Source organism: Tursiops truncatus, chromosome 9, assembly GCF_011762595.2.
Source record: "Tursiops truncatus isolate mTurTru1 chromosome 9, mTurTru1.mat.Y, whole genome shotgun sequence".
In the NCBI taxonomy this organism is placed as follows: Eukaryota; Metazoa; Chordata; class Mammalia; order Artiodactyla; family Delphinidae; genus Tursiops; species Tursiops truncatus.
This window is the reverse complement of record NC_047042.1, coordinates 73,029,787-73,056,039: the sequence shown is the minus strand read 5'-3', so window position 1 is coordinate 73,056,039 and position 26,253 is coordinate 73,029,787. Positions and strand designations below refer to the sequence as shown.

The following is a 26,253-nucleotide window of genomic DNA, read 5'->3' as shown; positions in this document are numbered from 1 at the left end:
ATCCTAAGAAATCTCCAGAATGATTTATAAAGTACACATAAAGCTATATATTTCTCTGTATGTGTCTCAAGAACTCCCAATCATCTGGTTATCCATAATAGTTAGCAGAAAATATTTATTGATTCATATTAGATCCTGAACTAACAAATTCTTTGAGGGTTACCTATTCTACAAAGAACGTACCCAGGGGAAGAAAAAAAAACTAGACTAACCCTAATTTTTGGAAGCTACAAATTATAGTACATTCAACGCCAAAGGAAAGGAAATATTAACTCTATAAACATAATCCATTTTTATCTACTTTAAAATGTCAGACAGAAAAATTCCTGAAAATATTCGTGAAAAAAAACTGTTCTCGTGCTGGCAGAAGTAGTTAGAATGGATATATTTCCTTTATTAAAAATGAAAAAGCCTAAAAAATAACTTTAAATAATCAAGTTGCTGTGAAGAGAAAGGGTCTGACAACCATGACATTGAAGACAGTTAAAATTTCTCCTACATATGTGTGTTTTACTTTAAGCAAATTAGATGTACTGAATAAAATTTGAAATTTCAGACAGGTTATTTGCTTTTTAAAGCAAATACCCCTCCCCCAATAACTAAAAATAGAAAATGTTGCTTTCATTCATTTGAAATATTCTACTGACAAAAGGAATCAATGCACAATTTCAGGAAACAAAGGCGAGGCATACTCTGTATCCCTGAATTATTGTTCCATTCTGACACCACACACAGCTGGTGTTATGCAGACTCCAACTTCCTCAACAAGAGAGCCTGGAAAAGGTCAATTTAATACTAAAAACAAATGGATGATAGTCAGGTGTGCAGCTGATGAATAACCAGCCGATGAAGACCCAAAGACTCAGGGACCTGGGTATTTTATATCTAAAAAACCCAACTCTCTAATCCTCTGCATGAAATCAAATGTAAGCACAGATTGTATTTGCTTAGTGAAAGCCTGAAGGGAAGCAAGGCATGTTGCAACACCACAGTAAAAGTCTTTCATGATACACACAAATACTGCAAAGAGTAGTAATGCTGCTGTCTGTTCCCCCTTACACAAACAAAAACATCTCTGATACATGCTAGTATAAAACCTAAAAGAAATAAACCCCAAAGTAAACTCATAGGTCTTTTATTTCCCTACTGTTTTCCTTAAATAGTGATAATTCTGTGCATTCCAATTAAGCATCAAGAAGTTTATCAAGGGACTTCCTTGGTGGTGCAGTGGTTAAGAATCCACCTGCCAATGTAGGGGACACGGGTTCGAGCCCTGGTCCAGGAAGATCCTACATGCCGTGGAGGAACTAAGCCCGTGCACCACAACTACTGAGCCTTCACTCTAGAGCCTGCGAGCCACAACTACTGAGCCCACACACCACAACTACTGAAGTCCGTGCGCCTATAGCCCATGTTCTGCAACAAGAGAAGCCACCGCAATGAGAAGCCCACACACCGCAACAAAGAGTAGTCCCCACTCACTGCAACTAGAGGAAGCCTGCACGCAGCAAAGAAGACCCAATGCAGACGAAAAAAAAAAAGAAAAGAAAAAAGTTTATCAAATGCCACTAATCCATTTAAATGGAGGTTAAGCAATGCAAAGCATGCTGCAGCATCTATATCAAAGTATCATGAAGCTTAAAAAAAAAAAGAACTACAGATATGCATGACTTTAAGAAAATCTAACAAACAAAACTACAAACATATAAATCAGAAAAATTAGGGAATGATTATTTGTATTTAAAAGATTCTCCTTAAATATCAGCTTGAGATAAGATAAAATATGGTACCACTACAAAGGTATGAATTCCATTCACATTCTCCTGACATTATTGTGTTTAATAAGAAAGAGGCCCTGAAACATGAGATTAAATAAATACAGGTGTTAGGTGAATTAAGCACAAAACCCAGAACCACTAATATTCTGTCTTTAAATAAATCTCCCAACACATCATAGACTTTCATACAGAAAACTATTAAATGGACAAATTACTATTATTGTTTAGTTTGACAGCCACTAAGATGAATACACCCAAGTCACAGGGAAAATGCAATGCAATTGGAAGTATAAAGCAATAACATAAAAACTCCAATATGATAATACCTAATAATAATAGGTAACATTTATTGAGTCTTTACTAAGTAATAAGCATTTAATTGCATTTAAAAACTCACAACAGCCCATGATATAGTATGCGATACATATGTCCATTTTACAGAGTAAGAAACTGAGGTGCAGAGAAATTAGTTAATCTACCCAAGGTCATACAGTGGGCAGAATGAGAATTTCAGCCTCAAAAGTCAGATTCCAGAGCATGTAAACCAGGAACCATGCACCCTTCATTAAAAAGTGCAACAGGGTATTCAAAAATGTGGGATGCGTTTTGGTAGGGAGCAGTGATTAGAGGGGTAGGGGACAGGAGAAGGATGATGTTGGAAAAGTTGAGAATAATTGTTCTGTGTGCAAAAGAAGTTTCTATGATGATGACCATGGGATGATGATTAAAAAAAAAAAAAGTGCTTGAGAACCATCACATTAGGAGAACCAGGAAAATTCATAGAGTAACTGGTACCTGAGATGAACTTCAAAGAGTTAGAGAATGGTTAAGATTTGAATAGCTGGAAATAGAGGTAAGATCCAAATAGAGGCTCTTGCATGAGAAAAGGCACTCAGGAAAAAGCAAATAATAAATACAGAGTAGTAGTGGGAGTTAAGCCAGGAGAGGAAAGTGGCAACCGTATGGTGGCTAGCTTTAAACACCTGGGCAAAAAGTTTATATTTAGTTCAAAAAGCAGAGTCATCGAGTTTTTGAACAGCTGTTGGCCATTGGAAAACATGATCAGCAAGCTAGCTGACATAAAAGAATACAAATTGTGTAATTCCACATACATTAACTCCAAGGCAAAACTAATCTTAAATCATAAAAATCAGAAAATGACTGCCTAGTGATGAGGGAAACCATTTGGAAAAGGCACAAGAGAACTTTCTGAAGTGATGAGAAATGCTCTATATCTTACTTGGGTGGTGCTTATAGGTGCATGTAAAATTGTCAAAACTAATAGAAGACAATAGCTGTGCATTTTATAGTATGTTAATTATATCTCAATTTTTTTAAAGAGGCAAAAAAATCACCTAGGCATGGTGGAAGGGGAGCTAAGAAGACAAGTTAAGGTGACTATTACAGAAACCCACGAGAATAATACCAGAAGCGAGGAGACTGTGGATATAAAGAGAAGCAAGAACACTTATCTTAGGTAACTTATCTTAGGTAACTGTATATGTATGAAAACGTTTCTACAAATCAATATTAAAATAAAGTATATATGCATGAATTTTATATATATTTCATTCATCCTGTCCCCTGAGAATATAGGCTGCCAGATGGCAGGGACCAAATAATAACTTTTTCATTTAAAATTATTTTTTCTCATTCTTTTCAATTTGTATACATCTGATGCTGCCATTTCTACCCTCAATTATACTCCATCTCATAACCAATATACATATACTATGTAGTATTTCTGGTATGGAAAACTTTAAAAATAATTAAACTATTGATTGCTTATGTGCCATTAAGGGCTTGTCCCCCTACCTACCTATTTCACTTAAGAATTATAAGAATCTCATGAGGTTACCTATTATATCCATTTTACAGATGAACAAACTAAGGCTGAGATAAGATGCTCACAGCTACTGAGTAAAACTAGGCCCCCTTGTCTGTCTGTCTCAACTCCCAGGTTCTGAAGCATTGTGCTATATACTTACACCAAAAATAACTAATATAGTAGGGCTACCTGGAACCAACTCAGAAAAAGGGTGAGAAAGTCAGTACAGATGAACTCATAATCCATTAAGTATATTCATCCCCATAGTTTTCAAAAGACTACGTTAGTTAACTGGGGGTTATTACAGGACTGCTGTTTTATAAGCTTCTTAAAACAAGGGTGGGGGGATTTGATGTTAGTTGCTTTAGGCATTAGATAAATGTTTACTGATTCATATTTATAATGCATATACATAATATGCTATGTCAGGTCAATTCAATCTCTATCAAATCTGGCTTCACAAAGTTTGAAAACTTTGGAAATTATCACAACTAGTGTCAAATAATTAGAAAACATTCTTAAAAAAATAAAGTCAATTCAAATTCAATTTAACTTTTAAAGGTGACAAATGCCATCCTGAATGTAATTTTAGAGAGAGGTTGTCTTAAAATCTCTTGAAATCATAAGGATCAATAGATTTAATAGACTCTTAAAAAGGCTGGTAACCCAGTAGGACTATAGGACCAGTTTCATAGGAAGAGGGATCCTGTTTCTAAATATAAAAATTTGTAAGTTCAGATCCTTCTAATTAAAGAAATGTGAATATTTAGGTAAAAACTGTAGTAAATTTACTTCTAAAATATAAGAAAGTGATTTCCTAAGATAATAAACAAGAGGAAGAAAGAAGTAGTTTATCATGTTGAGAGAGCAAATGTTTTAAGTGCTGTAAAAACAGCATTTTACATAAATATACAAACTCTGCTTATCTATTTGTTAAAATATATCTCCCCAAAGACTTCTACATGACAACATGTGTTTAGTAAAGTCTCATTTTTTCAGGCTATTTAAGACTTTTCACAAGTTCAAGCAAGTCTTCCAAATTTGAATTAATGAGATTTTACTAATACCACCAACTTTTACATTTTACTATACTTTCCCTAGAAACAAATATTCAGTGGGTGAGGTAAGTTACTCTACTCCAGATAAGTATTCTTTTACCAGTGAAAAAAAGAAACCCCAACTATTCTTTTAATTTCATAACTCATTTTACCATTGCTGAGAGAAACTAAAGAAGACTTAAATGAAAGGATGGATATACCATGTTCATGAATTGGAAGACTCAAAATTGTTAAACCATCAACTCCCCCCAAACTGCTTTATAGATTAAACACTCTCAATCAAAATACCAGTAGGACTTTTTGTAGAAATTGACAAGCAAATTTTAAAATTTCTATGGGTATGAAAGAATCAAGTATAGCCAAAACAATTTTGAAAAAGAACAGAACTGGAGTGCTTACACTACTTGATTTCAAAAGGAATCATAAATCTGTAGCAATCAAGACTATAATACCATGGCCTAAGGATAAACATAGAGATCTCTGGAATAAAATAGAGAGACAACTGATTTTTGATAAAGTTGCCAATTCAATGGGGAAAGGATTGTCTTTTCAAGAAATGGTGCTGGAACAACTGAATTTTGGCGGAAAAAAAATAAATGTCCATCATTACCCCACACTATACACAAAAATTTACTGAAAATGGATCATAGTACACATAGAAGCAAAACATATAAAACGTTTGGGAGAAAAACCTTTACGACCTTAGGTTAGGAAAAAAATTTATATAGGACACAAGACACTGAAAAACTGTATTTTATGAAAATTAAAAATGTAACATCATTAAGAAAACAAAAAGTTACAGACTATAAGAAAATATTATCAAGACATATGTCTTTAAAAAGATCGTATCAAAATATATGAAGAACTCTTAAAATTCAATTATAAGTCAAAGTATTTGAACAGACACTTCACCAGTGAAGATATACCAATGGTCAATAAGCATGTGAAAAGATGTTCAACATATTTGCTGATGAGGGAAGTGTAAGTTAAAATCACAATATACCACTACACACTCATTAGATTAGCTAAAATTAAAGAGACTGACAACATCAAGTGCTGACAAGATATAAAGCAACTGAACTCCCACACATTGCTGATGGGAATGCAAAAAAATATAACCATTTCGGAAAACAGCTTGGCAATTTCTCAACAATTGAGGTCTTACCCAAGAAAAATGAAAACATATGTCCACACAGAGAATTAAACATGAGTAATTACATCAGCTTTGTTCATAAGAACCAAAAACAGGAAACAACTCAGTATCAACAGGCAAATGGCTGAGCCAACTATGTATTTTTTTCTACTACTCAGTAATAAAAAAGAAATGAACTACGACTAGCCACAACAACATGACTGAAAACATTATGCTGAATGAAACAAGTATACATTGTATGATCCCATTTATATGAAATTCTAGAAACATGGAGATTCACTGCAAACTGGCACAAGGTAATTTTGTGGGGTGACGGATATGTTCTATATTTTGATTGTGCTGATAATGATGGTTACACATAGGTACACATTTGCCAAAATTCATCAAACTGTACATTTAAATGGATATACTTTTAAAAATGGATAATTTTATCATATGTATATTGCTCTCCAATAAAATTATTTAAAGAAAAAGTTGGCTTCCCTTGTCATATTCTGCCTATTATATAATGCCAATTCCAATGACATCCAATTTTTTCTTTGATTTATGGGTACCTGTGTCAAAAATAATCTCATTTACACTGCTTTAACTGAAAGAGAAACATATCGTTTTAATATCATAACCCTCTCTGTTCTCCTCTCACTGCCTCACCCCCCATATCCAGTTGAACTTTAAACTTTTTGAAAGCTTTTTGCCCTCTTAACTCTTATCACATGCTATTCCTCTCCATTCCATAAATATCTGTGAAATTGAATCAAACAGAAGTTCTCCATAGTCTGTCTTACCTAGTGTTATTGTGAGAACAGACTAGAAATTAAGCCTTCAAATGGCCTGTGATTTTGTTTCTTTGTTCTATTTTTTTCAGTCATTTTTAACACAACCTTTTCTCAAACAGAATATTATGCCAGAGCCCAATATGTAAAACTGACATACATTTATAAGTTCAAATTTATAATATTTAATAATAACATCAACCAATGAGAACCTAAGTTCATCTATCAGTAGTTCCCCACATATCAAAATTAGTTATTTTTAATATATGAATGTATCTGTTGTTCTTTTAGGTTTTTTAGCAATTAAAAATGAAATTCAAATCAAATATTAAGAGCAGGGGTCAGCAAACTAAGGCGCATGGGCTAAAGTCTGCCTACCATCTGGTTTTGTATGGCCCTTGATCTAAGAATTTTTTTTACATTTTAAAAGAGTTGAAAAAAAACAACAAAAGAAGAAGAATATTTTTTGACATGTGAAAATTATATAAAATTCGAATTTCCACATCCATAAATAAAGGTTTCTTGGAACACAGCCACACTCATTTGTCTCTGGCTGCTTTTGTGCTACAATGGCAGAGTTGAGTAGCTGCAAAAGAGACTGAATGGGCCACAAGTTTAAAATATTCACTATCTGGCTCTTTACAGAAAAAGTTTGCAGACCCCTGATTTACAAAACCCTGAAGCACCAACTTCACGGAGTAGAGCTTGGAAACAACTTGTGACAAAGTGTATTTTCCAAAGATGACCACTAAGATATTTTCCATTCTACTTGCTCTTCTACAATGCACTCTTGCCACTGCCTCACCAAGAGGAATCCAATTCCCTGCCCTTTGAATCTAGGCTCATCTTAGTGACTTGCTTGGCCAATATAATATGGTGGAAGTGACTTCTAAGACTTCCAAGACCAGGTCATAAGGAACCTTGCTGCTTCCTCCTGGGTCTCTTGGATGCTATGGCACAGGATGCTTCCTCTGAGAACCCAGCACCATGATTTGAGAAGCCTGAACCTCATAGAGAAACCAAGAATAGGCATTGCTGCCTACAACCTCAGCTGAGCCTCAAGTCAACAGCCAGCCTCAACTGATATCCATGTGGGAGAGCTATCCTGGCCCTCCAGCTCAGATGAGCCTTTAGATGACTGCAGCCCAGGAGATATCTGACTGCAACCACATTAGAGACCCTACATAAGAACCACCAGTGGTTCCAGTCAATCAGTCAATCTGCAGAACTGTGAAATATAATAATAAATGCTTATTTTAAGTTACTATATTTTGGGGTAGTTTGTTATATAGCAATAGACAACTGAAACACCATTATACTAAAACAAATCTAGGAAAGTTTCAGGTAAGAAATTCCAGACTTGAGTCAAGCCCATGCGTGGACTATCACCAGGCCAAACCCTACCAAAGCCTCCCGCTAAGCCCAGGTGTTCTAGAAGTAGCCGTGGATAAAGGAAGTAGTAAACAATACTCTAATGGAGTCACTGCAGTTTCCTAATCGGTACGCATCCCAAGCAGACTCACTGTTCCCCAAAGCATGCCAATAAGCCTGAGTCTTAGTCTGAAATTCTCACAAAGAAATGGAGCATAATTTTTCTCATTCCTAAAATTACATCAGGATGGGCAAAGAAACAATTCTCAGTTTTCATGCGGTAAATGAACTGATGATTACAATTCCTCGTTATTTTTATTTAAACATCTTAAAAAAATGATAAGTGAACTTAGATGAGATGTAGTCAAGTTAACAGTACATAGCAAAGTATCAGTAAATGGCAGTTTACCTCTAACAAATTTGGGCTTAATAATAAAAGTCCATATTGTCACCTACTCCTGCCTGAAGGGTGACAGGTAAGAGTTGTCCACTGACATATTTCTGATATGTGCCAGTTATGTGTGATAAACTCCTTAGCCTGGAAAATTTAATTAAACTGAGTATCAATCCCCTATAAAGCCCACACATCATATTTTCAATATTACATTAAGCCACAGCAGATTCAAATTTCAAAGAATGAGTGCTTAGTGTATATGTTAGGTATGCTGCTACACTCTGGGGATATGTCTTCAATTGGTGTAAAGTTCATTCAAAAGAGAGTAGCGGGGACTTCCCTGGTGGTCCAGTGGTAAAGAATCCATCTTTCAATGCAGGGGACGCCGGTTCGATCCCTGGTCGGGGAACTAAGATCCCACATGCCATGGGGCAACTAACCGCGTGACACAACTAGAGAGAGAAAACCCGCACGCCACAACTAGAGAGAGAAGCCCAAGCACCACAACTAGAGAGAAGCCTGCACGATGCAACAAAAGATCCCACATGCCACAACTAAGACCCAACGCGGCCAAAAAAATAAAGAAAAAAAAAATTAAAAAAAAAAAAAATGAGAAGCAGCTCTGAATTATTTTGATATTACTGAGAATCACAATGTAACACAGAATGGTATGTTTATTTTATATAAAAAGGGATATTACTGGAACACTTAAGATTCCTAATTTTTTTTCTTAGTTCAATAATTGTTTTCAAGTTTATTTAAATATTTATTCATGTGACTATTGTTCACACTAATGTGGAAAACACTTGCACAGATAAGTGTTTTAAGAGGAAAACATTTCAACCCTTTATGACTTAAGGCAATTCTACAAAAGTGCTGTGACCAGTTAGTGATGTCTGCCACAGGGATGACCAGTAGTGAGAAATATGCTGGGCATTTGCCAACCCTGACCTATTTCATCAGTTTCATGCTGTCTCCTCCCTTCAAATCTCCTACGGGGTCCCTTCAAAGATCCCCGTGATGGAACTTCCACCCAGTCTTAGGAAGTAAGATTTCCCTTTCCTCAGCCAGTCTTTCGCACTGCCAGAGTCTAATCTCCACAGTGACCCTTGATAAGCGTTACCCTGATGCAGATGTCCTGGCCCAAAAAGGCAGATTCCCCTAACATCAAGAGGTCATTGGATCAGCCACATTTTGGGCCCCAAGAGCTTAGATGGTAGATGGCCAAACCCTGGCAGAATGTGGTAAAGCCGTTATTTGCATCCAGGCGATCAAGCACCAGAGTCTCTGCACTTAGTCACTGTATCTGGCACGTGGTTGCTGCCATTTCTACAACATGTATTAAACTATATCTTGGTCCTTCAGTTCACAATTATCTGAATCCATTATTAATAAAAGCAAAATCTCTATAGAGAAAATATTACAATTTACTACTCCAGCACAGCAAATGTGACTACATTACAGGACTTTTAAATAATTCAAAACTGGCATTTTCTAATTAAAGATACACTAATAAGTGTGTTAATGAATGTTTTACACTTATTAGGAAAAAATGGTGGGATATAAATACGCTTTGTAAAACAATTTTAAAATGACCATACAATTCATATTCTTGTGTTCCATATGGTTTTGTATTGAAAATGTAATAGTATTTGAACATAATTTAATGTGATAACTACTATTAATGTTCAAAATACACATTGTCAGTGACTTTTGCAACTCAGAATCCATAACAATTCTATTCACATCCTGTGTAACTCCATGGGGATTCTATAAGGAAAGTTTCCATATATGGTAATTTTTCCCCATAGACTCCCCACGGTTTATACAGGATATAAATCTGGTCCATTGTGACAATGAAAACAACAGATCACTGAAAACTCATGTGTAATTTCTGCTGAACAAACCAAACTAACAATTAGGGAAACTAATACTCAAGTGAAAATAAATAATCTGAGAATTTTAAAATAACCACTGGGCATTTTTATTCCATTTCTGTACTAGTAGAATTAGTATATAAATACCCAGAAGTAAAAAAAATTCCTATCTTTATTTAGTTTAAAATATTCCCTTGATACTAAAAATTATGATGTCAACTGTTAACAGGCAAGAAACCCAAGAGGAAATTTCACATCAGAACTCACATTGTCAAAAGGAAAGAAAAGACAATAATATAGTAAGATAAGTCAAAAGTGTTATATGAGCTTTAACTTCCCAGCCTCCTGTATGACCATGTCCCAGTGTAAATCCCAGTGATCTATAATTATTTTTCCTTATTTGTGACTTTAGCAGTCTGTGGTTTCTATTTATCTAAAGTCATGTAATAATATTTTTTCTTTTATTCAATGTTCTGAGTGCAGAATTAGAGGTAAGTTTTTGGGTGTATATTTAAGTATTTGTATTTTAAGTAAGATGAAAGCATCTAAAATTCAATACAGCTAAATACTAACAGCCAGATTAAAAACGTAGGAAAGGAAAATGGCTGTTTCTAAATTACCTAGTTTCATATGACAAAAACTAATAAAGCAGGGGAGATATAGTACTAAAATGTCAAACATACATATGACAGCAAAAACAGCAGTCTCATACAATTATTTAACAAGAACTAGGGCTTATATTGCAAAATAGTCCAGGTGTGAATAGCCATTTTTTGAATGACCACAGTTGCTGTTAACATCTCAACCAACTCACAAAAATTACACCAAAACAATAGACCTAAGTTTAATCTCACGTATGATTGGTTGTCAAGAATGGCCCTGAAATGCACATAAAAACGGAGTGGGACTCATTTATTTCTCTATCAAAGAGATGCCCATTTAATTATACAGTTTCTTGGTGACCTAATATTGCTAGGGTATATTCATTTTACTATCTCCCACATAATGGCTCAAAATTTGAGATAATTACATTGTTCTTAGAAACATGGTACCATACTCACTATTAAAACTGAGAAGCTGTCAGTTCCAAATTAATGCATTCATCAGTAATGAAAATAAAAAGCAACAGCTGTTGGGACGTCCCTGGTGGCACAGTGGTTAAGAATCTGCCTGCCAGAGCTTCCCTGGTGGCGCAGTAAAAATCCGCCTGCCAACGCAGAGGACAAGGGTTCGAGCCCTGGTCTAGGAAGATCCCACATGCCACGGAGCAACTAAGCCCGTGAGCCACAACTACTGACCCTGTGCTCTAGAGCCTATGAGCCACAACTACTGAGCCCGCATGCCGCAACTAATGAAGCCCATGCACCTAGAGCCCATGCTCTGCAACAAGAGAAGCCACTGCGATGAGAAGCCCGCGCACCGCAACGAAGAGTAGCCCCCGCTTGCCCTCAGCTAGAGAAAGCCCGCACACAGCAACGAAGACCCAACGCAGCAAACAAACAAACAAAAAAAAGCACACTCTTTAAAATAAAAAAAAAAGAATCTGCCTGCCAAAGCAAGGGACACAGGTTCCAGCCCTAGTCTGGGAAGATCCCACATGCCGCAGAGCAACTAAGCCCGTGCACCACAACTACTGAGCCTGTGCTCTAGAGCCCATGAGCCACAACTACTGAGCCTGAGCCCGCGTGCCACAACTGCGAAGCCCACGTGCCTAGAGCCCGTGCTCCGCAACAAGAGGAGCCACTGCAGGAAGAGGTCCGCGCACCACAACGAAGAGTAGCCCCTGCTCACTGCAACTAGAGAAAGTTTGCGTGCAGCAACAAAGACCCAACACAGACAAATAAATAAATTTATTTAAAAAAAAAAAAGCTGCACTTTTGGTGCCCATCAAAGAAAACTGCATGGGGCATCACCCACACCCCAAATGCTTTCCAGCATCTAGCTGCCTACTGAAGGTGATGTGGGCATGCAGAGAATGGCAGGGAAGACTTGTGGGCCAGCCACACCAGGGGTAAAGAGAACTGACACTCTGACACACAGGTCCACCATTTCCCCATCACCACTAAGCTCACAAAATACTACTGCTCTGTTCGGACTTTGGTGATTTCTTTCTCCCTTTCGAGATAACACTAGATGTTCTTTCTAATATATGACAACTATAACAAAATGTTGAGAGGAGGGATTGAATGACACTATTTGCCCCAAGGGCACACTTTCTGAAAAGGTAAGATGTTGCTCTCTTCACTGGATTAATAAGGTAGGTGCTTTGGAAGACACATTAATTTGTTAGACCAGGGCACAATTCCCACCACAGCACATGTTAAATGGTACCCTTGAGGCCTGAAAAAGTTAAACATAGGAGGGGAAACAGGAGGAGGACCAAGCTAGATAAACGCTAATTGAATAAATGCCCATGTACTTGAAGTATTTACTCTTTGGAGAATAACTGGCTTTATGAGGAAGGATGCAGTACAAAACCAGTGTTCCTTACTCCACAAAAAGAAAAGATGAACTTTTTCTCCATTTATAAAATTTTAAGAGGAAATGAAAAATTTTTAAGTTTTATAGAATTCAATTTATCAATTTTAAAATATGAACTATCATTAAGTCAAGTACCTAAAATATGCATTTTAAGGACCACTCCCCTCCCAAAACTTAATTTTAGTACTTTCTTCTTAAACCTAAATTACTTTGATCACAGACTAAAATTGCATTTCCTCAAAGCAGATTAACAGCAGACTTACTACTCCCATTTTTAGACATGGGAAATTTCAGTAAAGGAAAAGCTCGGTGAAATATATCAAGATGGTAACAGAGTTACAGAAGCTATACTTCCTGCTTTGTACTAATGATTAATCTACACATAACATAAAACACTTCCATTTAAAAGTGGGCTGAAAACAGATTGTGCCCAATTTACACAACTATGGGAGATTCAGATACACTAAGTGAGAAAAAATGTGACTGGCACTGTTGGAGTTATTCACTAAAGTGAATTAAGCAGATATTCACTGGGCCTTCCCTGGTGGCACAGTGGTTAAGAATCCGCCTGCCAATGTAGGGGACATGGGTTCAAGCCCTGGTCCAGGAAGATCCCACATGCTGTGGAGCAACTAAGACCGTGTGCCACAACTACTGAACCTGCACTGTAAAGCCCACGAGCCACAACTACTGAGCCCAAGTGCAACAACTACTGCAGCCTGCACACCTAGAGCCCATGCTCTGCAACAAGAGAAGCCACCACAGTGAGAAACCCACGCACTGCAATGAAGAGTAGCCCCCGCTCGCCGCAACTAAAGAAAGCCCGCATGCAACAACAAATACCCAACACAGCCTAAATAAATAAATAAATAAAATTTTTAAGAAAAGAAGGTATTCACTGAAATGAGGTCAGACAAAGCATTTATTAATTTTGTTGCCATAACTATGTAAGTTTTAACTTTGTTAAACAAGGGTCTACTCTTCCAGGTAAATTTTTTGTCACTTTTAAGGCTCTTTTGTGTATGTATGTGTGTGTGTGTGTGTGTGTGTGTATGGAAGAGGTGGGTGCTTTTTTGGCATTTAAATTAAGCAATACTATTTTCAGTGAGACAAAACATGTTATAATGTGATACCCAGGTTACCTCAAATTCCTGACTTCAAAGGTCTGAAACAAAAAGTCAACTTAATCAATCCAGTACTTGAAAGTGAAGACATGGACATTTCTATTGACATTTCCTTCTCTTTTTTTATTTTTTATTTTTTTTGCGGTACGCAGGCCTCTCACTGTTGTAGCCTCTCCCGTTGCGGAGCACAGGCTCCGGACGCGCAGGCTCAGCGGCCATGGCTCACGGGCCCAGCCGCTCCGCGGCATGCAGGATCTTCCCGGACCAGGGCACGAACCCGTGTCCCCTGCATCGGCAGGCGGACTCTCAACCACTGCGCCACCAGGGAAGCCCGACATTTCCTTCTCTTATGAGCAAAGAGCAAGGAGGAGAGAAAGAAAATTTTAAAGAGCCACGTACAAGTGACTATGTCAAAAGAATTCAGAATAGTGATTACCTTTTGGTGAGGAGGAGAAGTAAAATTGACTGGGAAGGGTCATCACAAGGAAACTTTCTGGAGTAACAGAAATGTTCTGTATCTCAAACTGGGTAGTGGTTCCATAAGTGTAAACATAGGCAAAAATTCAATGAGCTACACACCTTGACTTACGCATTTTATCGTATGTAAACCATACCTCAATTTAAAAAGTAAAAGCATCCAATACAAGTAAGGTACTGTAACCAGAAATCAAGGATAAGAATCATGAAATCAGAACATGTTAGAAAAAAAAACAGACCTTTCCAGCATCTAGCACAGCACTGTACATCGAGTAGATGGCTAAACAAGTATTTATTGTAAAAGTTTAGTAAGAATATCCTAGGTGGTTCGGAAGATCCCTTCTGAACTAATTAGAACTTTTAATGTGACTATTTTTCAGAATATTCCAAATATAGATAGGCTCAGCCTATAAAATAGCCTCCAAAAGATGGACATTATAGGTCTAGAAAAGCTATGCCTCAAAACACAAAGAAAATACAATTGTCTTAACTCTGAGTACAGATTTAAGGAATCTCCTTATCTAAAGAAAGCAGTCCATTCTCAACACTTTACAATCACTGACAGTACAAATCTATCTATGGTCTTCTAGGGACAAGCAGGAAACAAAATTTAATACTCAGTAAAGTCAAAAAATGCCCAAAACCTACATGATGATGTTCTGTCTTCTGAATGGTATTCTACCTGTGCAGTAATTTGGTAGCTATGGAGACCAAAAGCAACCAGCAGTTTTCAAACATAGCACATAGCACACGTGTGATATTATCAAAAGATCAGGTTTAATGATCAAGAAAGTCAACATGTCTGCTTGGTAAACCTGGCCACACAATGTTAGAGTCCCTATGCCAAGAACCCAAAGAGTCCCACACTGAGTTTCAACTTGCATTTTCAGCTAAACAAAGTAATAAGACTAATTTTCCTTTAGTAGATAAATATTTCTATCTATACCTAGGTTCCTACATAAACAAAATTCCATGACTGAAATGAAACTGGAAGGTCTTTGCCACTAAATAATCTGTTTCTATTTCTTGGGTGACAATAATTCCAAATGTATCATTAAGTGAATTCAAAAAACATTTTTAAATTATTAGAAAATAAAATTGTCACATGCTGAATGGGACATTACATCTCATTGTTATTCTATCTTGACGTTGATAATTTCAGAAATGGGAAGCCTCTAGGTAAACCAACAAAAATAATCCACCCTTTAAAAAAGCCAATCAAGAACAAAAGAACTGAAGATTATTAGCTCTCTTGAAATACTACTATTCTGGAATAATCATCAGCTATGCACAAACAGTCACACTGATCACCTGAGATCAGAAAGAAAAGGTTGGATTACATATTCATAAGAAATGTGTTTCCTAAATTCCTACCCTAACCCCCTCTCCCCACAAAGACAGTGTCTTGCCAATGTTTAATGTTCTAGGTCAGCAGGTTGAGTCTCTTTAGAAATTCTTAACTGTCACCTTTGCTTATGGATAATGACAAAATAGTCTGCAGAGCCTGTATAACTGCATCGACAAGTTATACTATTCTACATCCAGCATTAAATAATCCTCATTACTTAGGCTGGTCATCATTTTTCAAATACCCGTTTTAGCTGTCTACAAGTGCCATCCAGCCCAGCCCCTTGTGCAGGGCCTGCTCTGCACCAAAGCAATTTCATTGTATAAGTTTTAAGACAGATACAATGCTGCTGGACTGTGGCACTAGCCAGCATATCAAAATTGAAGCCATTGAGGATTAAAAAAAAAATCCATCTTTAAAAATAAAGCTTATTTCTCATTCTTTAAATCTACATATAATATCTACTCCTATGTTTCTGTAAAAATATGGAAGAAGAGGATATAATGATACCCCCATTCTCCTTTTAGATAAAAAATGTAAGCCCTTTTTTCCTTTTTAATAAACATTATCATCTCAGATCCTCCAGTATCTATTTTAGGGTTTAAGGACCATTATAGAACCCACAACAATAGATCAGTGACAGACTTGATCCCATCAATTAACACGTTCTGGGGAGGCTGCCCGGATTCCTGTCTTCCTCCCCTCCCTCTTGGAGGCCTGGTTTTGACCACACTGACATCCCTGGCCTTAAGGATGAATAACCCAGATAAGGGGGAGTCCCTTCCCTGAGACCAATTTCTTTGTAATTAGAGCCAAAATACAAAAGCTGTTAATGACCTAAGGCAAAGTGATATGAACTCCAAGCCAATGAAACCATGACAGCAAACAGATTTCTAAACAGCAAAGTGAGATCCATTTACTTACATGAAGATTCAGTGCCAAACATGGCTGGCTCCAGAGGCTGCTTTTAAAAGATTAGAAGAAAGGAAAAAAAGGAAGGAAGAAAAATCGAGGAGAGTGTACGTGTGAGAGTGGAGAGATGAGCTGCTACACAGCAGAGGTCATGAAGACAGACAATGCAGTCCAAGCTGTGTCCAGCTGCCAGATTCTCCTCTTACAAGCTTCAGTGTTCTCCCGTGTGATTGAAAAGCAAGGTCTCCTACAGCACCAAAAACCGAAGAGCTGTTTTGGAAAATCCAACACGGAAAGGCAGGCCGACGTGGCTCTTCTGGGATGCAGGGAGGCAGGACTAGGTAGCAGCAGGGGCAAGACTGGGATCAGCAGCAACAGCGGATACTGCAATCCCCAGCCCTGTTATAGCAGTAAGACAATAGCAGGGCTTATGCATACACTGGTGACGTCAGAGACACTGCACAGACCGACTGCGCTGCTTGAGCCAGAGGCTCCAGGGGCTTCAGGGGAGCAGGCAATTCAAAGGGGAATTCCTTCGTCCCAAAATGCACAAGACCAAGAGCCACATATATATTCACCCTCCTGACAAGATCTTCATCCTGTGATACCAGGCACTAAAAGAGACCTCAAAGAAATTTAAATATTGGCTTTATAGCAACCAACCACAAAGATATGCAAATCAGAGTTCTTGGTTTTAGGCAGCAAGTAGAACTTTTCAAGGGAATTAAGAATATCAGAAATGAGAAAAATAACCTACCTTTTAAAATAACTTCAGAGCTCACTGTTTTTTCAGTAGGCTTGTGGTAGACTAACAGATCAGGGGTTGTACACTCAACCACAAATATGTGAAAATATGTAAACTATTCCACACACTTTCTGGGCATATAAATTCACAAGCAAATGTAACAGTAAAATAATACTATAAGCACTTAGAACACTGCTTAACACCCAGTGAGCACTCAAATGTTAGTGAATACATTATTATTTATTTTGCAACTATTATTCAAATGTGAAAACCACCACTCTATACTCTAGGAATATATGTATGTACACATATTTCTCCTATCCCGTCTCTTTTGCCTTATTTTTCTTCATTTTACCTCGTGAGAATTCCTGTCATTTCTCCCAAGTAACGCAGTCATGTTAACGCTGTGTGCACACACCAGTGTACACCTGTGTGCAAGTGGGCATAATTATTCTTCATCCATCAACACAAAGAAGATATTATTATTTTGTCTCTTGACTCATTACCTGCATTACCTTTACTCTTAGAAATCTGTTTTTTCTAAAAGCTATAAGTGCATAGACTTTAATTAGAATGTCTATCCAACACAAGCAAAGAAAGCTTTGTTCTAATATTTTTTAAATATTGAAATGCATAAAAAGTATGTTTTTTCAATAATCCCACTTTTAAAATCATATAAAATAGGAAGTTCAAAAGCTCAAGTTTCTTTTCCATCCATTCATCTAAGGTATATACTTTTTCCAATATTTTCTAAAGTTTACAAAGACATGTCTTTATATAACACAGTTTTTAAACATTAAATTCTTATATGATTGTGGAACTGCAAATTACCATCTAAAAAATATCATTAATAACTCTCTGGTCAGTATATGTAGATCTATCTCATCTTTAAATGGTTACACAATATTCCATTGTATGGATGTGCATAATTTATTCAAGGTAATTGGACCTTTATCTTACTGAAAATGCTGAACCATTATGAAGAAATTGCAAAGATTATACATAAGAATAAATACTTTGTTGTAGCTAAGATAATAATAACTAATATTTACTAAATGTTTACTATGTGTCAGGTATTATTTTGGGAACTTCACGTGTATCAGCTTATGTAATCTCCATAAAAACCCTACAAGGTAGGGTTATCCACATTTGATAGACAGTGGTCACACTGCTTACTAAATGATGAGCTGGGATTCAAGCCCAGGCAGTCTGGTTCCAACACATAGACTCTTAACTACTCTTCTATAATGCCTCTTGAAAAATAAAAAAATAATTACCAAAATTATATTTTAAGAATTCAACTAAAATGAAAGGAAAATAGAAATCAACTGAAAATATGGAGAAGAAAATTCTTAAAAGAGAAGGGTCACCAAAAAAACTAAAAATGACAGAAAGGATTAAACTGAAAATTGCAAAACTTAAGAAAAATGCATCCCTCGCAAAAATAAGTGGTCCAGGTCAACAACCAGTGGAGAGCACAGGCATACCTCAGAGATACTGTGGGTTCGGATCCACACCATCACAATAAAGCAAGTCACACAACTTTTTTGGTTTCCCAGTGCATACACAAGTTATGTTTACACTGTACCGTAGTCTATTAAGTGCCACAGCACTATGCCTAAAAAAAAAAATGTTAATTTTAAAATACTTTATTGCTAACCATCATCTGAGCCTTCAGCGAGTTGTAGTAGTAACACCAAAGATCACTGATCGCAGGTCACCATCAAAACAAATGTAACAATAATGAAAAAGTTTGAAATATGTTGAGAATTACCAAAATGTGAGACAGAGACACAGAGTGAGCAAATCTGTTGGAAAAATGGTGCTGATAGACCTGCTTGAAGCAGGGTTGCCACAAACTTTCAATTTGTAAAAAGATGCAATTTCTGCAAAGAGCAATAAAAGAAAGCTCAATAAAATGAGGTATGCCTGTATCAATAACAGTGTTGAGACACAACTGCAGGAAATGGGCAAGGGCAATACACTTCAAAAGGGTTGAAACCAGAATAGTATCTTAACATAAGATCTATTTCAAATTGCATCCCAGATGTTGCACATGAATAGTCACACAAATGGGGGTGGATGTGGCCATCAGAAACGCAAAAGGAAAAGTAGGATGAGAAAATGATTCCTGGGTAGAGATATAGTTAGTCCTCCATATCCACTGGTTCCACATCTATGGATTCAACCAACTGTGGATCAAAATAGTCGGTAAAAAAAATTCCAGAAAGTTCCAGAAGCAAAACTTGAATTTGATGCACACTATTGACATAGCATTTACACTGTATTTACAACAACTTACATAGCATTTATATCATATTAGGTATTATAAGTAATCTCGAGATGATTTAAAATATGCATGTAGGTTATATGTAAATACTACACGATTTTATATAAGGGATTTGAGCATCCGTGGATTTGGGGGTGAGGGCAGTCCTGAAACCAATCCGCCACAGATACCGAGTGACAACTGGTACTTCCCACCAGAGGCCATAGTCTATATGCGACAACTTCTTGCTGACTCACTGATGTAGCTCTTTCTTCAGCTTATATGTGAGGGTGTATATATGCATACATAAATACATTTTTCTGAGTGCCTATACTTATTTCTTGGCACAGATTTCTAAGAGTAAGTTAAAGGCTGCAGTATTTTTCAAGACGTCTACTTTTTAGATAACTATAGCAGGATCAGTATGTTAAAAACGTTAGGTCTCTGGGCTTCCCTGGTAGCGCAGTGGTTAAGAATCCCCCTGCCAATGCAGGGGACATGGGTTCGAGCCCTGGTCCAGGAAGATCTCACATGCCACGGAGCAACTAAGCCCGTGCGCCACAACTACTGAGCCTACATGCCACAACTACTGAAGCCTGCATGCCTAGAGCCCATGCTCCGCAACAAGAGAAGCCACCGCAATGAGAGGCCCGCGCACCACAACGAAGAGCAGCTGCTGCTCGCCGCACTAGAGAAAGCCCGCGCCCAGCAACGAAGACCCGATGCAGCCAAAAATTAAATTAATTAAATAAATAAATTTATATATATATAAAAACACATTAGGTCTCACTTGCCAGCAATCTGGACACATATGACAACCTCTGACTCCTATTAAGGTTTCTATACCCTCTGGATGCCTGAGGTATTTCTAAACACTTCAGAAGGTTGGGATCCATATGGCTAAAGACCCATCTTTGACAAAACAGATGCCAAAATTTTAGTTTGCTCCCATTCTTTCCTCTGGGCAGCTGGCATGAGCTGAGAAAATGAAGACAAATATTAATGGCCTGCCTAAGGAAAACATAATGAAAGAAAATGAAGGAAGATAAAACTGACTGATGTCCTCCACACCCCTTCAAAAAAAAATCACATAATACATTCCAAAACCAAAGTGATCTCTGGGTTATCAATTATGTCTAATTACGCATGCCTGCGGCCCTGCCTGCCTGTGACCCTGCCCTTCCATTAGTAAAGCGAGTACTGTGAATTTCAGGATAAAATTAGCGAAGAAAGAAGAGATCAATATTCAAAATAATTTAGCGGTCAAAATAATTATTGTTAAATTAGAATGTTGCTGATAAAGAAAGATAATAGTGACAATCTTAAAGTAAGTCAATAGTAATTTTTAGAAGAAACCCCATTCATAAATTGACTCAACAACTATTTCCTGAAAGCCTACTGTTCTGCACTCTAGGGATACAGCCATGAACAAACTCTCTCCTCTTTGGAGCTTATGTTCTAGAGGGTGAGATGGACAAATAAATACGTAATATATCAAGTGGTTGTACGTGTTATAAAGAAAAATAAGAGGAATTAACGAGGAGTGATTGAATGGGAGGGTTATTTTAGGTAAAACTGTCAGATAATGTCACCCTAAAAGGATGACATTTCAACAAAGACCTGAAAAAACTGAGAGGAAACTACATGGGTAACATGGAAACCACATGGGGGAAAGCTTTCCAGAAAAACAAAATAAAATACATCTATTCTTGAATATTCAAGACTCAGTTTTCTACTGGAAGATATGCCCTTTAGTGCTATGATGCTGTCATTAGTACAAAAGTGGTTGTGCTGAACTGAAATAAATTCTCTTTTCTAATGCAAAAGAATTCACTCTTCCGTGAACTGAAAATATGTGTGTTCTTTTCTTCAAAGTTTAATAGACTAAATATACCTATACTTGCAAATATGTAAATGTTTATAAAAATCACCACAGAAGACAATACTCAAAATAGCTTCCTACCACATCAGACAACTAGCTTAATAAATGTTATCTCTATTAGTTTGGTAAGAACTTAAACCACATATTCTCTTCAGAGTACATACAAGACCTAATTTTAAAAGTGTCATATCTGGAATTTCTCTGGAGCTGTATCCTTTGTTCACATTAAAGCTTTATTTTCTTACTATTCCTCTTGATGTGTATTTAGCATGTTAAAGTTGTGTGTATTTTAAAATACCACCTATGCATTTATAAAGTATTACTTTAAAAACAACAAAGAAGTGTTTTAATGGCAATACATAAACTATAGAAAAATGAAAAAAAAATCAATGATTCTGTTCTTTGGAAAAAAGGTACAAATATATAATTAAAAACAAACTCATAGTAAAGCTCCCTGGTAGGATTATAGAAATTTGATTTCTTTGTATATGTCTATAAAATGTAGCCCTTTCTGCTTCAACATAGTATCACACATACAGTGAGCCTTCTAACAGGTAATTATATTCTATTTCAGAGCCCTGGAATGAAATTCTGGTACACTAATGTTATAAGGAAAAGAAATTCAAAATCCAGAGAGAGCGAGAGAGAAGGAGAGAAAGAGATACTACTATGCTATTTGATTTAAAGGAACTCTAAAATAGGAAATAAGGATTTACAGAAAAAACATATTTGGGTATTTGGGATAATTAATTACTTTTAAATGTTTTAGCTTCAAAACACATTTACCACAAAAGTCCTTTACATAGCTAGTGCCTAAAAATGGCATTTTATTAACAACTTCACAAAAAAATTAATTTTCTCACCATAATTAGCTATCTTGCCAAAGATCCATCCATAGATCAAAAGGGATCATTTACAAAGAACATGTAAATAATGCCTAATTTAAACACACACTGGGATTTTGTCATTATTCGGGGTATGGAAAGTAGTAGGTCCCTGCCCTGGTGGAAAAATCTTCTTTGTTGTTTAGTTTAAGATGAATCTGTCAGAAAACAGTGTCACTGTTACCCAAAAGTTCGAATGTACGGTAGTATAATTTTGAATTACCTGCACAAGTTTTGGGCAAAGATCCACGTCCATATCTCCTTACCACCACCTTACCTCCCAACCCCACCTTCACCCCGTCCAATCTAAAGAAAGCCCCCACTTAATCATCAAGAAACACTGCCCTTTGTTAACTTCACCTTAACTTTATTCTTGTACCAACTTACCACTCAGTGAAACTAGAAACTGAGAACAAGACTAAGCAGTTTAAAAAAGGAAGAGGTCAGTTACACTCAGAAAATTTAGGATAAAAACTGAAATTCTCCAATTCACTTCACTACGTCAACCGCATCTAAAAGATCAGGCCACACACATGCACAAGAAAATCAACACAATGGCAAAAACGTTTTACAATCTCTGTAGACTGTATATACATTTTATTCTCTCTGTGGCATAATCTGAACTCAGATATTTGTATTCTAAACATTCTGGCCCAGAGGGTAGAAATGTGGATTAAATATGGGTTGCAGTTTATTTTAAGTCTGTTTGAGTAGGACCCAAACTGAAATAGAAGAAACAACAAGGGTATGTCTGAGAAATTCCCTTAAGTATTTATCCTAAATTAATCACAATTTGTATACAACAAATTCATACATACTCAGGAATAAATTCATGCATAATAATTTTTAAAACACACTATTTACAAACATAACCAATGTACTTTTTAAAATACTAATTCAAAACAGTATATTTTAAGTAATTCTACATGGCTGGAAAACATTTTAAATTTAATTTTACCTGTATAATCCATAATGAAGCAACAGGCAGGGAACCGGGTATTTTCCAAAGTAAAACCCTATCAGACACAAAATGAAACAGCTCCCTGGACAGGCAAACCACTCTGGGGAAAGCCGCCTGCCATGTGACATTGAGCACACACACTTCTGCTTATCTCGATTCAAGCTGCAACGGTCATGGCTCTGCTCTCCTTTGCCTGTTCTTTTAAAGCCATCCTTAGAAAAGTCTTTCTTAGAAAAGAACTATTATTTCTTCCCATTTCATTCCTGTAGTATTAGTTTAAAACTAGGGAAAAAATAAATTCTCTTCTTTCTTAAGGTGAAAAGAACACAAGACGGCTTCCCTGGTGGCGCAGTGGTTGAGAGTCTGCCTGCCGATGCAGGGGACACGGGTTCATGCCCCAGTCCAGGAAGATCCCACATGCCACGGAGCGGCTGGGCCCGTGAGCCATGGCCGCTGAGGCTGCACGTCCGGAGCCGGGAGAGGCCACAACAGTGAGAGGCCCGCGTACCACAAAAAAAAAAAAAAAAAAACAAGATATCTATACTTCATCCTAGTACTCAGGGTTACAAACCCACATAACCTGAAATGAATCAGCATCCAAATTTTTAGGAAAAATATCGTCATTATGTTCATTCCTTTGATAGTATGCACATGTGATCAATTTGAAACATTTGATTTGTAAATAAACCTAATACAGGTGATGAAAGAACTATCCTTTAAAGCATATCTAAAACCTTTAACTCATTTGTCTGAGTCCTGAAACAGACATCAGATGGAAAGGACATATGGTCATTCCTGAGACAGACTGCATCTGATGTAATCTTTAATGTCACATTGTCACAAGCATTGAGCCATCTTTTCCTTCATTGTCAATTGTTTTGATCTTGAGTGTGTCCTGGCTAAAGAAACCTTAAGAATGGTTACTCCATCTTGATACAACAATTCTTTAGACCTTGCCCAAAGACAAGATATAAATAAATTTTTTAATTTTTTATCGGCTTTTTTTCCAGCAACCTGAACAGTTGGACAATTTCCAATTTAGAGACATATTAATGCTCCCTTAAACTGCAGCTACTTTGAGAAAGATAAGGCATTGGTGTTTTGAGTGGTTTTACTGGAGTAGCAGGATGTTTTGTTTTGCTTTTACTTTGCTACTTTCCTTTCCATTGAATACATTTCTCCATGAGATAATTTACAAAGTTGACAATACTATACAATATGATTCTAATTTTCAATATAATATCAAAAGTATAAATAGTACAGAAATCTAAACATTCTGGGCTCAATATCATCGATAATTTTATGAAATAAATGAGGAAGCATCATTACATTCAGCCATCTAGTCAAGGCTTCATTACCATAAGCAGATCCCATTACACTGCCATTCTGCTAACAGTCAAAAGCTGTTAATTCCCATCAACCTCACCTGTCATTGTTGCTAAGCAGCCTTGTCTCACTTCTCGAGCTTTAATTCTCTTTGTCTCAATCTAGGGTACTGGCTGGGGAGCCTTCCATGGGCTATAAAAATTTGATATACTTTCTACCTGGTAATTAAAATGTGCAAATGGTTAAAACATTAATGCCATGATTGTTTTAAAATGGTATGTTTAAAATGCCTAATAATAACAGTCTTAATTTCCACGCAACTTAAATGTGTGTGACAACACTGAGCCATCATCAGATGTCACATGAAATGACGTTTTAAGCCTTTCACAATTTAGTACTGTTAGCATGGATTTTTAAAGTTCTTTAATTATCTGAGCAGCATTATTGTAAGAGCAACTGTTTTATTTTTATCTTTTATATTTTATTTATAACTCTTAAGTCACAGATATTTTAAGGAAATGCATTTTATTAACAAAATGAGAACATAATGAAAAATCCAAATTAGAAAGTAGAAGATAGATGGATAGATGGATAGATAGCTATAAAACCTACAATACAGTTAAGTGATTTGCCACACCTCAGAAAGCCAGCAGAGTGGTTGAGAGCCAGGCCCTGTGTCAGACAGAGAAGGTTTAAGCCACAGCTTAGCCACTGCTTAGCTGGATGATCTTAAGCAAGTTTTTAAATCTCTCTTGACTTCAATTGCCTCATAAGTTAAGTGACAAAGGGCCTAGACCAATGCCTGGGATGTGATAACAGCTAATATGTAAACAGCACTTAATGTGGACCAGGCACTGTTCTAACTCATATATTAATAACGTACTTAACCCTCACAACAACCCTGTGAGGTATTATCTTCATTTTATAAGTGAGGAAACTGAGGCATGGAGGGTATGTAACTTAACTGAGGTCACACACTATACATAACAGAGCCAGGTTTTAACCCAAGTAGCGTCGTTCAGAGTCCTTGTGCTTAACGACTACACACACTACCTCCATAGAGTAGGTGATCAATAAATGGAAGCAGAACAAGAAAAACTGTTTCCAAAAACTAGGTTCATCCTTTCCAACCCTGCAGTTTGCCAGATATTCTAATAAACCATGTATTAATAAAAATTCAGAATTTATAAAAATTAACTTTTTATAGTCCATCTTCAATTCCAACATGCAGAAAAATTAAACAGACAACCAGAATGAAAGGGATAAGGCGTACAGTCATTGTGATAGCTTAAAATGAGAGCTGCATTAGCCAGTTAGGCAGAAATAAGTACTCAAGTGCAGAAAACTATAACCATAAAAGGACCTGTACTATGTACTACCTGCACACTCCTAGCAACCACTATGTCCCTCCCTCTCTACTTTTCAGTTTCCAAATGTCACAGTAGATACTACTTGTCTGGCCTCTAAAGAGTCTGAGCAGGTTCCTCTGACTGCACCTTCAAAGCTCACTCAGGAGGACAGCACCTTCGACTAGACGCCCCTGCCTTCCTCCCCAGGAATCTTCTCTTGCCTCATCTCACCCCTGGCAAAGGAGACTCGCTAGTATGCCTAG

At 36.8% G+C, this 26,253-nt stretch overlaps 1 protein-coding gene across 9 annotated transcripts in view; it reads right to left on the bottom strand.

The window, feature by feature from the left end:
- The window catches only part of ST7 (suppression of tumorigenicity 7), a 254,687-nt gene that overhangs the window by 185,068 nt on the left and 43,366 nt on the right, over positions 1-26,253 (bottom strand). The window contains exon 1 of one of the 9 annotated variants that reach the window (XM_019924957.3): positions 16,587-16,937. The exons of the other annotated variants lie outside the window; for them this stretch is intronic. Within the exon in view, the coding sequence (XP_019780516.2) occupies positions 16,587-16,608 (22 nt within the window). The 5' untranslated portion in view covers positions 16,609-16,937. Of the gene's footprint in view, positions 1-16,586; positions 16,938-26,253 lie in introns of those variants that run through there. 9 annotated transcript variants of the gene reach the window in all.